General features: G+C 35.7%; 1 protein-coding gene and 1 pseudogene across 4 annotated transcripts; one reads left to right on the top strand and one right to left on the bottom strand.

Annotated features, from left to right (window-relative positions):
- The first annotated feature begins 6,576 nt into the window (after nucleotides 1-6,576).
- On the top strand, nucleotides 6,577-8,246 carry LOC107917330 (peptidyl-prolyl cis-trans isomerase FKBP18, chloroplastic). Of its 4 annotated transcripts, none has more exons than XM_016846689.2 (6): nucleotides 6,577-6,961; nucleotides 7,040-7,110; nucleotides 7,183-7,269; nucleotides 7,360-7,509; nucleotides 7,614-7,673; nucleotides 7,996-8,246. In XM_016846689.2, exons 1-6 carry the CDS (start codon nucleotides 6,703-6,705, stop codon nucleotides 8,056-8,058), a joined length of 690 nt encoding a protein of 229 aa, XP_016702178.2. In that variant the 5' UTR covers nucleotides 6,577-6,702; the 3' UTR covers nucleotides 8,059-8,246. The 4 variants fall into 4 exon arrangements, with proteins under 4 accessions (XP_016702178.2, XP_040971233.1, XP_040971310.1 ...); XM_041115299.1 differs by having other exon boundaries at nucleotides 7,602-7,673; XM_041115376.1 differs by having other exon boundaries at nucleotides 6,614-6,961; nucleotides 7,982-8,246.
- A 111-nt stretch (nucleotides 8,247-8,357) lies between these two features.
- On the bottom strand, nucleotides 8,358-12,247 carry LOC107916636 (dolichyl-diphosphooligosaccharide--protein glycosyltransferase subunit 1A-like; annotated as a pseudogene).
- Between the last annotated feature and the right edge of the window lie 690 nt (nucleotides 12,248-12,937).

The raw sequence follows: 12,937 nt of genomic DNA, 5'->3' as shown, positions 1-12,937 counted from the left end.
TCATATGTCGATATGAGATGCTTGAAAGGATCATATCAGACAATGCATTGAACTTAAACAATAGCAGATAGCGGAGGTCTGTAGCCAATTCAAGATCAAACATCATAGCTCGTCACCGTATCGCCCAAAGATGAATGGTGCAGTAGAAACAACCAATAAGAATATAAAGAGGATTGTGGGGAAAATGACTGAGACTTACAGAGATTGGCACGAGAAATTACCATTTTTCCTCTATGCCTACCGGACGTTAGTTAGAACCTCTACCGGGGTGACGCCTTTCTCTTTAGTTTATGGAATGGAGGTAGTTCTGCCCATTGAGGTCGAGATTCCCTCTCTACGTGTGCTTTCAGAACTAAAGTTAGATGAGGCAGAATGGGTCCAGTCTCGATATGAATAGTTGAACTTAATTGAAGAAAAGAGACTAAAGGCTATCCGTCATGGTCAAATATATCAAAAGAGAATGATGTGAGCTTATAATAAGAGGGTTTGCCCTAGAGAATTCCATGAAGGAGACCTCGTATTGAAAAAGATCTTTCCCATACAAAAGGACTTTAGAGGAAAATGGATGCCAAACTGGGAGGGACCTTATGTAGTGAAAAAGGCTTTCTCTGGAGGAGCTCTGATTTTGACCGAGATGGATGGAAAAAGCCTGCCTAATCTTGTGAATTCGGATTCGATCAAGAGGTACTTTACCTAAAAAAAAAATAGAGAGGCCAAAGCGAAAACCTAGAAAAGGGCGCTTTGAGACTAAAGGGGTTTTAAGTTGAAAACCCAGAAATGGGCAATTCAAATTTTGATCGAAGATAGGGCATGCGGTATTCCTGTCTTCTCTGAATTAACAAGAAGGAGGGATGTTACATCTTGGGGCATGTACTTTTGGTCTTTCAAATACATACCAAGTTCAAAGGGTCATCAAGAAGTTTTGTGCAAAGAAGCTCATACTACGATATCTGGGGCACCTATTCTTATCTCATTCATTTTGTATTTTTGGAAAATGTGTTATCTTGATTAATTAGTTCTCATTTTGTATCTTAGCAAATTTTCTATCTTGATTACCCTATTTCATTTTGAGCTTTGCTCTCAATAAAATTCCATCTTATCTATTGCGATAAGCTTTTTCAAGTGTTTTTCGTTGAAATGATGATTAATGGACTAATAATATTCAAAAAAGAGTTCTGTATATTACTATGAAATACTTCTAAATGATAGGACTAATTAGTTTAAATTACCCAAATTCAAGGGTTGGAAACGTTAGGGAAAGAATAACCCAAATTGTGATTATTCTTCGGGTTTTCTGCCAGAGGTACCAGTCGAAGAAAAAGGAAGAGTAATATGTCGATGATAAAACCTCGATGAAAAATGAGTAATATCAAATTAAGCATTAAAAAATGACATTTTTGCATTCATGCAAACATCATTCATACACAACTAGTTAGGAGCATTAGATTCATTTCGACTATAACATTCTAATCATTTAGCATAAGCATAGGTACTTGAAACTGATTCTAAAGATTAGGCCCCTAGAGGATGGTGTAGCAACATTGGTGAATTTACAGATCTTATCTCCCTAAGCAGTAGTGGAGCAGATCGAAGATGGTGAGCCTTAACCTCTAAGCAGTAGGTTAACAGGCTGAAGATTGTAGATCTCGTCTCCCTGAAGTTGTAGTAGAATAGATCGAAGACGGCGAATATTGTCTCTCTAAGTAGTAGTGGAGCAGATTTAAGCCACCATCCTATCCCCCTAAGGAGTAATGGAGTGGGTTGAAGCCACAAGACCTGCACCCCTAAAGTTGCAGTGGGGCAGAGTGAAATCACCATAGTGAATCTTATCTCCCTGAAGTTGCAGTGGAGCAGATTTTAAGTCGTAAATCTTGTCTCTCTGAAGTTGCAGCGGAGCAGATTGAAGTCACAGATCTTATATTCCTGAAGTTGCAGTGGAACAGATCGAAGATAGCAAACCTTATCCCCCTGAAGTTGCAGTGGGGCAGGTTAAAGTACAAGTCCTATCTCCTTGAAGATGCAGTGGAGCGGGTTGAAGTTACAAGTTTTATCTCCCTGAAGTTGCAGTGAAACAGACTGAAAATAGCAAATCTTATCTCTCTCAGGTTGTAGTAGAGTAGATTAAAGCTATAAACCCTATACCTCTGAAGCCGCAGTAGGTCAGATCAAATCTACCATGGCGAATCTTATCTCCCTAAAGTTACAGTGGAGCAGATTAAAGTACAAGTCCTATCTTCCTGAAGATGCAGTGGAGCAAGTTGAAGTTACAAGTCTTATCTCCCTGAAGTTGCAGCGGAACAGACTAAAAATAGCAAATCTTATCTCTCTGAAGTTGCAATAGAGTAGATTAAAGCTACAAACCCTATACCTCTGAAGTCGTAGTAGGTCAGATCAAATCTACCATGGCAAATTTTATCTCCCTGAAGTTGCAATGGAGCAGATTAAAGTCACAAACCTCATCTCCCTAAAGTTGTAGTAGAGCAGGTTGAAGTTACGATTCTTATCTCCCTGAAGTTGCAGTGGAGTAAATCAAAGCAACAATTCCTATACCTCTAAAGATGCAGTGGGATGGAACGAGGCTATTAGAAGAAAAGAAGCATCAAGAAGCCAAGATTTAGTGAGACTAGGCAAAATTGGCTCCTTTAAGGTCTTTGCTCCATTCTCGTTACACGATAATGAGCAAAAAGGGGCAGCTGTAGTAGCCAATTTTGGCCCAGAACAACAAACCAAAAATAAACCCAAACCAATAAAACAAAAATAAAACCCAAAATAAAATAAACAATTAAAAAGTCCAATTTTTTTTAGTCCATTTACAATATATGTGTGGCCCAATAATTTAAAAACCCATTTTAGACCCAAAATACAAACCAAACTAGCCCAAATCCTAGCCCACTAGCTATTAAAATTTTCAGCAAGCAACCTCTAGTCCCCTCCTCTACCGCCGCATACCTCACTGCTTGCTGCCACCATGCGTGCCTCTTCGTTGCACTCCTTGAACGCTCCATCCACTCATCCCACTCCTCTCATACACCTGCAACAAGGAGTAAATATGAAGACAGAGAGAGTAATACATGGACAGGAGAAAAATCAAGCAAAAACGACAAAAATGTAAAAATAGATAGTCACCTTAATCGGCTATAAGAGTCCGATTATTCTATTTTGTTTTTTTACGCACACTGTAAATACAAGAGTAGAACAGAGTTTCAAAAAGTTTTTCTTTTAGTTTTCGTTTCATTTTCTTGTTTCTTCTTCTTTTTTTAATACCAATCTATTTTGAAATAAAAAGAGGGGAGGACTTACTTGAATCGGCCCTCATCTTTCGGCTGATGGATTGAATGAGTTTGGCCCCCTCAAAATACAAGAAATAAGGGTCAAAATCCCTTTTTTGAGTGACCCCGACCACCACCCACGGTGGAGTTGTGGTGGTCCGACAGCTTGCGATGATGGGTCTCATATATCCCTAGCAAAGAGGAAAATAGAAGAGGGAGGGGTGTGTTCTCTGAAAATTTTTTTAAAAAGGGGAAGCAAATGAAAATAAAAAAAAATAAAAAAATTGGTTTAAATGTTAGGGCAAAACGGTGCCGTTTTGCACCAGAAGCCCCAGCGCCAAAACGGCGTAGTATAGGGCTACCTGGATTCGACTGACACGCATAGGCCAGGATCCGTGCGTTTTGCATTTGCTAGGTTATTTATGCGGCGAGTCCCTCCATGTTTTCGCCTTGTTTAATTCAACCCCATTCCCTTTTTTTTAATTTCGCCCGAATAATTTGTATTTTGCTGCATTTAAGTCCTACATGGAAACGCTGCGCATAGGGGGTTCAGGGGTAATTTCCCAGTTAACCCCCGCTCTTTCGTTCGTGTTTCATTCTGGTCCCTAGCAGCTTTTTGATTATTATGATTTATACATTTTTTTTACTTTGATTTTAATTTAATCACTACCCCTTTTATTTCAAACTGTTTTATCATATTTTAGTATATGTTTTATTTACTGTTTATTTAGATGTCATATTTTATTTAGTTTTAAACTTTATATGTTATTTGTAAATTTGTCATTTGCTTATTTTTTAAACTGTTTTATTTTTGTTTATTCCAAGTTTTTCTTTTTACATATCAGTTATTTTAAATATATACATATATTATTTATTTTATTTTCACTTTTATAAACTGTTTGCTTCCTTTATATTTCTTTATTTTGCATGTTTATTTTAAATCTCTCACATGATATTTTATTTTTTTAATCTATTTTGAATACTTTACACTATTTTATCTTATGTTTAAAATATTATTCATATTAATTATTATAAATTGTTACATTGCTCTACTTTAAAGTATCATTTTCTATTTTAAAATCGTTTCATGTATTATTTATTTAAAACTATTTCATTATTTTAAATTGTTTTACACCCCTTTCAAAATTCTATTTATTTGTTTTAAATATTCTATTCATTACTCATTATAAGTTTTTATTTTACCCATTTTATACTTTTATGTACATATATGTATGTTATTGGTTCTAAAATTTATGTATATATCATCTTTTCTTAAATTGTTTCATACATTATTAATTTTAAGAATTCATTTTTTACTTTAGTTATTTTTTTAAAACTTGTTTATTGTCTTTTTAAATAGTTTTTCTTTCCACGTTTTACTCATTTTGATTTGCTTTATACTATTTATTTTTTTAGATTGTTGTATATGTTTTTATTGTTCCTTGATTGCTAATGTTAGCATGAAAATAATGTATGATTATTATTGGCATTGTATGTATCATAATTTGTTCACTTGTGTTTTCATATTATTGTTGTATATTTGTGTGATGTTATCCATGTAAATTTGTCTCACGTTCATTACCATATTTTTATGTCATCACATCGTGAATTAAACCCCAACAAATTTATCCAACTTTGATCGTTTTATTTTATTTCAAACAAAATAATCCACGTCGTTTAAATATCGGATTCGCTATTATTCAAAAGTAAAAATTTCAAAATAAGGCAATGTTTCACGTTTTGAAACATTGAGGAATTGTGCCCTAACTTACGGGGTTTCGGTTCTCTCGTTGATTCTAAATAGCCAAATATCCTTTTAAGTTTTAAAATACATGGATTTCCAATTAAAATTAAAGACAAACTTGCGCTCGGGAGTTCATGGTATTGTGTCCTAACTTACGGGATGTGATACTCTGATATCTCGAGACGAGGAAATCTTTAGCAATCATTTTGATCTAATTCAAGCATTTTTTTAAATCGACGTTAATAAAAAAGGATCGTATTTTAAATCCATTCTCGATTTTCAACTTTCGACTTTAGGACAATAACTAATCAATTTGGTACCAATTTTGGGCGTGACGAGGGTGCTAATCCTTCCTTGCATGTAACCGACTGCCCAACCCATTCTCTCAAGTTTCGTAGACCAAAAACACCGTTTTAATAAACCAAAATGTTTTATTAAAGCCAAGGTGATCCGATCACACCTAATAAAGATCGGTGGCGACTCCCGTTTTAATTTTCATTTTCAAACAAAGTCAATTCCCGTTTTCAAAAAATGGTTTCGGCATTAAGTAATTCACTTGCACGCCTAAGAGGATTTAGATTTCCAGAATGTAAGAATTAACATTAATTATACAAAATAGTTCAATTAAGCTCATAATTTATTAGTAATAATTATGTTTTGTAAAATTGTAGGTAAATATTATCTTGCTAGATATGACATTCGAAATAGATATATTACTCCATATCGTGGTGTCCAATATCATTTAAAAGATTTTTGTGATCAAAGGCCAGAAAATGCAAAGGAACTTTTTAATCTTCATCATTCATCATTGCAAATAATTGTTTAGCGTGTTTTTGAGATTTTGAAGAAACAGTTTCATGTGTTAGATGCTGAACCATTTTGAAATTTCTAAACCTAAGTAGATATAGTGTTAGCTTGTTGTATCATTCATAAATGAGAGTTGATCCTCAGGATAAAAAGCAAGAGAATGGTCTATTAAGAGATGAAATTGCACAATCTAAGTGGACTGATTATATGGCTAGAAATATTAGGTATGTTTAGGGATTAGGGTTAACATTTTCATGTTATGTATGTTTTAGTATTAATTTGTAATACTAATTATGATTTGGAAGCTAATTTATTATTATTTCATCTTTGCTTTTTTGTTTTTTTATAACACAATCAAGACAAGAGTATCCATTCACTTTAGCTGTTTTCAATTTATGATTCTTAATATTTTAGTTTAATAATTGAGTACTATTATATATTTGTATTTATTTATAAATAAATTATTTCAATAAATGTAAAAATAATGCAAAATATAAATTTAATAAATATAAAATAAGTTCAATTAAACAATGAAAAGATAAGAAATTCTCAATCGTATGTTTATTTCATTTTAAAACAATTTTTATAAAAAAAATTTATGATATTTGTCAACCAAGAAAAATATTTTATACAAATTTATTCAACTATAAAAAAAACATTAACTTTAAAAAAAAAAACTAACTTTCCAAATATCATTTTTCGAAAGGAATTTACATGCAAAATGGATACTAATAACCAATTCATAGTTTTAGAAGAGAAAGAAAAACAAAAACTGTTGGGAAAGAGTTGGGTGAAGGGTATAAAGGTAATTGGAGGAGGAAAATGGATGGGGTTTGGTGTCTAAAGGTGTAACGACCTTAAGCTTTTAACAGAAGAGAAAAGATGGGTTCAGCTTCAGCCACTATTCTACATAGATGGATCCTTGATTTTCATAAACTAATCTTCTGTCCCAAATGCACTGCCAATCAAACCCTAAACACAAACCAGCTCGTTGTATCAGTGCCCATTTCCAGAAGGAGTGCCATATTGCTCTCTTCGGTGCCTACTCTCAATCTCATTCCACTGCCCCATTTCTCTGAGGCGGGAGCCAGGGAGAGACGCAACAAGAAGACCATCCCCATTGAAGACTATCTCACCACCCGTTAGTTGCTTTTATCATTGTCTTTTCTGCATTGTTTCTTTCAACAATTAATTCCCATTTTTTTGTTGAACCCAACAGCTGAGGGATTGAAGTACTATGATATTGTGGAAGGCAAGGGTCCAGTAGCAGAGAAAGGATCAACTGTACAGGTGTCTTAATTTGTAATTCATGGATTCATATTCATCACTCTTCCTTGCCTTTTCTTTTGTTTGCTATTTCAGGTGCACTTTGACTGCATATATCGTGGTATTACTGCTGTTTCAAGTCGGGAGTCTAAGCTTTTAGCTGGGAATCGCATCATTGCCCAGGTTATACCTCTTGTACACTAGTTTTCTTCAATTAAAAAAAAAAACAAACATCATCTTCAAAGTCAAACACTGGTGTTATCTTTTACTCAGCCATATGAATTCAAGGTTGGAGCTACTCCGGGGAAGGAAAGGAAACGGGAATATGTAGATAATCCAAATGGTCTATTTTCAGCACAAGCCGCACCAAAGCCCCCACCAGCTATGTATTATATCACAGAAGGAATGAAAGTTGGGGGCAAGGTTAGGTTAAAGCATCCTCTGTTTTCGGTCACCTTAGTAGTTTGGGACCTTTTTCCCTTCTTTTTTTTCTCATCATCACCTCATGGTTTTAGTTTAATTTTCAGAGGACTGTCATTGTTCCTCCAGAGGCAGGGTATGGGCAGAAAGGAATGAATGAGATCCCGGTAATGTCCTAATTATCTTATGCAAAGCTTTGTTATTTGGTGAGGCTACCTAATAGTTATTCCCCCATTCATCAATCACAAGCTTACTGTGTCTGCTAATTGGATAGCTTTGTAAAAGAAGAATAGTTAATGCACAAGTTAAAATACACAGGCAGATTTGAGCTAAAATCCTTATTAGATTGCATTTTGTGAATTCTACTCGAAGAATAAGCAAACTAGTTTCTGTATGTTAATTAAAAAGTAAATTAGATTTGATTGTAGGAAATCATTTATATAGTGGACAAAAAATAAATCATTCATTTTTTTAGATTTCTGTCTGCAGCCAGGAGCCGAATTCGAGCTAAATATTGAGCTTTTGCAAGTGATGCCACCCCCAGAGAATTAAGGTCCACCCTGCTGCATTCCTACTTTCCATTGATTAATATATTGGACTATACAATTTACATCCGAGTTGCCCTTATTCATAAGTTATAGCTGATTAAACCATGTGTATGGGTGTGTCATGATTGTTTTAATGTACTAATAATTATTTTGTGTAAATTTTTTCAAGCTCATGTATACATCTTGAATTCATTTTTTTGGGTACCATATCGCTTTATATGTATAATAATAACGTGCTTACCAAATTTACTCTGCTACTGTAAGAACCATTAGGCCATAGCTGATGGGTGTAGGTAGGTGAAGTTTACTTAAATGTCTACCCTTTTTCTTCTCGAAAATAATTTGGGCAGACGCTTGCATATATAGATTTAAGGAAGAAACAATGTTCAACAAAGAATCAAAAGAAAGCACTGAAACAGTGAAACAAAGTGATGCAGATTGGAGGTAAAATTCTGCAGTTTGGACGAAAATATTATTCCTACTTCATATTTCATCAATGAACTCGAGAAGATCATCAACTTCCTGCCTCAATGCTGTAATTTTCTGTTGCTGCAAAGCAATCCGGCTCTCAATATCCCGGGCCCCTGACTTCTTATCATAGGCCTCCACTGCTGTTGAGTGCTTCGCCATCAACTTTTCTAGCAATTCTCTCTCCTTAGCCACCAGCTCCTCCACCTATAGAGACAGCACCAAAGTAATCACTTAAACAACACTACCTAAAATGCAAATCAGAAATTGACATCCACAGCAAACAGAGTTCCAATGAAAACATTGTCACCTATGAAGGCTTAATTAACAAACTTATTCAGAGTAAGACTGAAAATGCAAAAAGACGGATATCAAACTAAACAGCAACAAGTAAAAGACAAGTGAACCTTGGATAATACTTGAACAGCTGATGGGGAAGATTGCAAGAAGGTCATCAACGGTTTCAACTCTTTTGACAGCTCTTTTAACCATCAGTAGATTTTCGAGCAGCCTTACAAGCTTGCACCTCCCCTGTCCTGGAAAGGTCGCGTAGAGATGCTTCCAGCTTATCATGTGTTGCCAAGCACTGGCATATGATATTATGAACATGCTGAATCGCAACCCGAACCTGAAATTGCATAAAGCAAAGTCCATGACCAATGCATTTGTAGATGGTGATTTGGGTGAACCAAAGAAATGGCATAGTGATATCCTACTCACCTCTTCCCACTGCTGTTTTGCTAAATAAGAAGCAGAAAACTTGGAGATTGATGTATCAGCATGCATGTAAACAATGCAAGGAACAAAAAATAAGAAAATTCCTGAAATTAACATCAGTGGCTCTCTAAGCATTGATAATCTGTTGAATTTGTAATAGACCTGTAAGGTAAACAAACACAAGAACAAACAGTAAACCGTTAAAATACATAACCCTGTAAAATATAGGGTTATGATATATCCTACTATACAAAATTCTATATATGGAGGCACCAGAGTAGAGGCTTCAAATTAACATGCTAGAACCAGTGTGCATGCCTTTTCAATTAAACATGGAGAACAAAAGAGTACCTGAAAATATTGATTGTGCTCTGGCACAAGATTGGTCTTTTCCAACACAACTACTGGTCTACCAACAATATCCAAGTGGGAGATTTTGGTCTGCATACAACCATAAGCACATTATACATAAAAGACAACAAACTTCAGATTCGAAATTCAACTCAACACATGAGCCTTAGGTTAAAAAATAGATGGTCAAATACGAACACAAATCTTAAGCTTTCTAATACCTCTTGGCACTGCTTCATGAAAAATGGAGCTGCTACAGATATGTCACTGGAACCTTCAGGCAACACAACCTATAAAAGTCAAAGTACCAGGTAAAAGTTAGGCTGCTAAGAAAATAACTTTCTTTTTATTCACCAGACTGCAATTCCTATACTACATATGCAAATATCTTAATTCTAATGAAGCATAGGTGCCAATTTGAGTACTTGAAGGACAAAGCATTATAATATCCTAGTTGAATAATAGTTGTAATACGTACTTAAATACACTTTTTAGGTCAAAGTTTTAGCCAAGGTTGGGAAGGACATTTCCCATTATTTCTTTGCACCATAATTCTGAGGCCTAAGGAAAGACATGCTACCAACCTTCACAATGAGAGTATCAATAACCAACTCAATCACTGGGCTACTAAATGTAATGTTAAGAAAGCGCCTCCCCTCTGATTCATACAAACAGTCCTGAAGTGGCAAGCCATATCCAATGGTGAAAGCTGTTCTCCAGCCACCAAACATGGGATACCTTGGTTCGATCAATAATTCTGCCTGCAAAGGCGAGTAGCACTTCAGTAAAAATGAAATATCAGGGCATAGATACGATTTAAATCCTAATCTGCAATATAACCTTTTTGGAGTCACCCCGCAGATGGGATGTAGATATATTGCCAATTGCATCCCTGTAGTAAACAGAATGAGCCCTTGGAGGCAAATGTGCAACAAGATACCTAACGGCTGAAGGACCTTGAACATTTTCTCTGGCTTGGGGTTCAAGCCTGTAATGTCAAGGTAATACATCAGAAACGAATCTCCAACCTAGACCATAAACTGTGAAGGAAAACATATGAAAGTAACCTGGAAAATTCACCCTTGCTTTGCGCACCACCATGGATGAGTTTGTAATGCTCAGTGACCAGCAAATTACCCCAATGGGATATTTCTATTTCTCTCACCAATTCCTGAGCAATAGTGAAGGGCAGATTGTTTTGGAAATGAACGGTTATAGGTGAGGATGAGAATGCAGGGAGATTCTCATAAGGACCATATTTGATTTCTGAACCCTGGACCTTTGTGCTCTCCAGTGTTGTATAGGATTCAATTCTAGAATCAGGCAGCTTAAGACTTAGAGACTGGACCTTGACAACATAAGGAGACAGATAGTATGCACTATCCTGGTACAGTACAAGCTGAATATCAGCCTGACCGATTTGCTCGGGCATAGGTCGCAAGGCATGGGTAAATACAGCCAAGACATCAAAAGTGAAGCTAGCGCCCACGGTTAATCCCTGTGGCAATGATACCGAATAGAATGTTACACCAGGAGGCATATCTTCTGGTTTGACGACATCAATAGGGAAAGAAACAACAGAGACTTTGAATTTCGCTTTGGCTTCATGCGGGGAAGCCATCAAATATGCCAAGTTTTGGGCTTGAAGGTCAGGAAAAGCCAACAAAACCTTAGACACAGTCTCTGGACCTGCATTCTCCACCTAGAAACAATATAACAGCAATTGTAAGAGAAGCAAAGTTTAAGAATAGGAGATGGTGATTTGAACAATGAATCAAAAAGAGAGAACATTAGCAACTTTGAGACTTGAGAGTGAAAAGAGAAAGTATTGTGAAGCACCTCTAAAGTTGAAGAAATTCGAACAATGTGGGATGTCAAATAAATCTGCAAGACCACACGAAACGAAGTTAGCATAAAAGGTACGGTTTGAAGAGATGGAAGAGACACAGCGATGGAAGCATTTCGATCAACCCAGGATATTAAGTTTGAGAAACAAGAAAATGGAGAGGAAGAGGCAGTGAATAAATCGGAGAACCGAACTCACATAATCATCATAAATAAATCCAATTAAAGGAAGAGAAATGAATATTGAATTGAGAAGATGGAAACTCACACGTCGATCGACTTTGGAGAGAACCAGATCGGAGAGTGCCGGAGATGCCAGCATTGAGATCGTAAACACGAGTAAAACAAACCTCGAAATCCCCATTGTCGACCAGCCAGAATGCACTTCACTTCACTTCACGCCTCTGCGGCTTCACAGCAGTATTTACGCTTGTTTGTTTTTGATCGAGACTCTCTCATCTCTTCGCTTCACTTGTGTTTATAAGTTTCAGAATTGAATTTGAACTGAAGTGGTTAGATGAATGAATGGGTCGAGTACAGTCTCTGAAAATGGGTCTAGCATTAGCCCAACTCAAATTCATCCAAATCCAATCAATCATCAGCCTTTTTGCATTTGGACTCTACCCTCCATCAAACAAATAAAGAAAGTAAATATTTTTCCGAAACCCATTTGCAGTGGCACGTTGTTTCTCAAAATCCTTGAGCTTTTTGGACTTTGATTCTTTCGAGTGATCTTTCAACTTTTATCGTCGACCCCATTGAATGTCATTGTTCATTACTGTACTAGACTTAGACTTAGACTTAGATGATTAAAGATTGTTATAACTTTTTTCACTCATTTGATTCTTTCCAGCTTTTTGGCTTTTGTGAATCATTATCTTTCACACTCCTCTCTTATGCTCTCTGCCTGCTGGCTTAATTTAATTGCGTAACCAAGTTTTAGAACAATTCCTAGGAGCCTTTTCTTTCTTTGTTTTCTAATTTGTTGCTGAAAATTCCTCTTTCAGGTTCGTTTCATTTGGGAAAATGATTGGATTGGACCCTCAAATCTCAATTATTATGAATATAAGATTTAAGACCTTTTTGAATGGGCGGTGCATTTCAATGCAGTGTATTTTATTTTTTTTTATCTCACAATTATAATATCTAATTTCATTATTATAGTAATTAATTCTATCGCTACTATTATTTTAAACACACCACCCATCTAAAAGTATATTTAGCAGTGATGGGTAGATTTAATTGATTAAGTACTCATTAGCAAATATTAAAATTTAAACCTCATCAACAATCTTATTTGATGGATAATGCGTAACTTGATACATCATTGCGTTAAGAGACGAGTGTGGTGTTAGATAGGGATTTGAGTTTGAAGCAAAGATTTGATAGATGATTGATGTGAATGTATAAGAGGCAGAATCTTGGGGAAGGAGGAAGATGAGATTCATATAGGCAGTATTGCTGAAACTGAAAGAGGGAATTCAGGAGGAAGAGACGTGTCA

The sequence above is a fragment of the Gossypium hirsutum genome, chromosome A01, assembly GCF_007990345.1.
Source record: "Gossypium hirsutum isolate 1008001.06 chromosome A01, Gossypium_hirsutum_v2.1, whole genome shotgun sequence".
NCBI lineage: Eukaryota > Viridiplantae > Streptophyta > Magnoliopsida > Malvales > Malvaceae > Gossypium > Gossypium hirsutum.
Note: the sequence above shows the minus strand (reverse complement) of the source record. Positions and strands in the feature narration are given on the sequence as shown.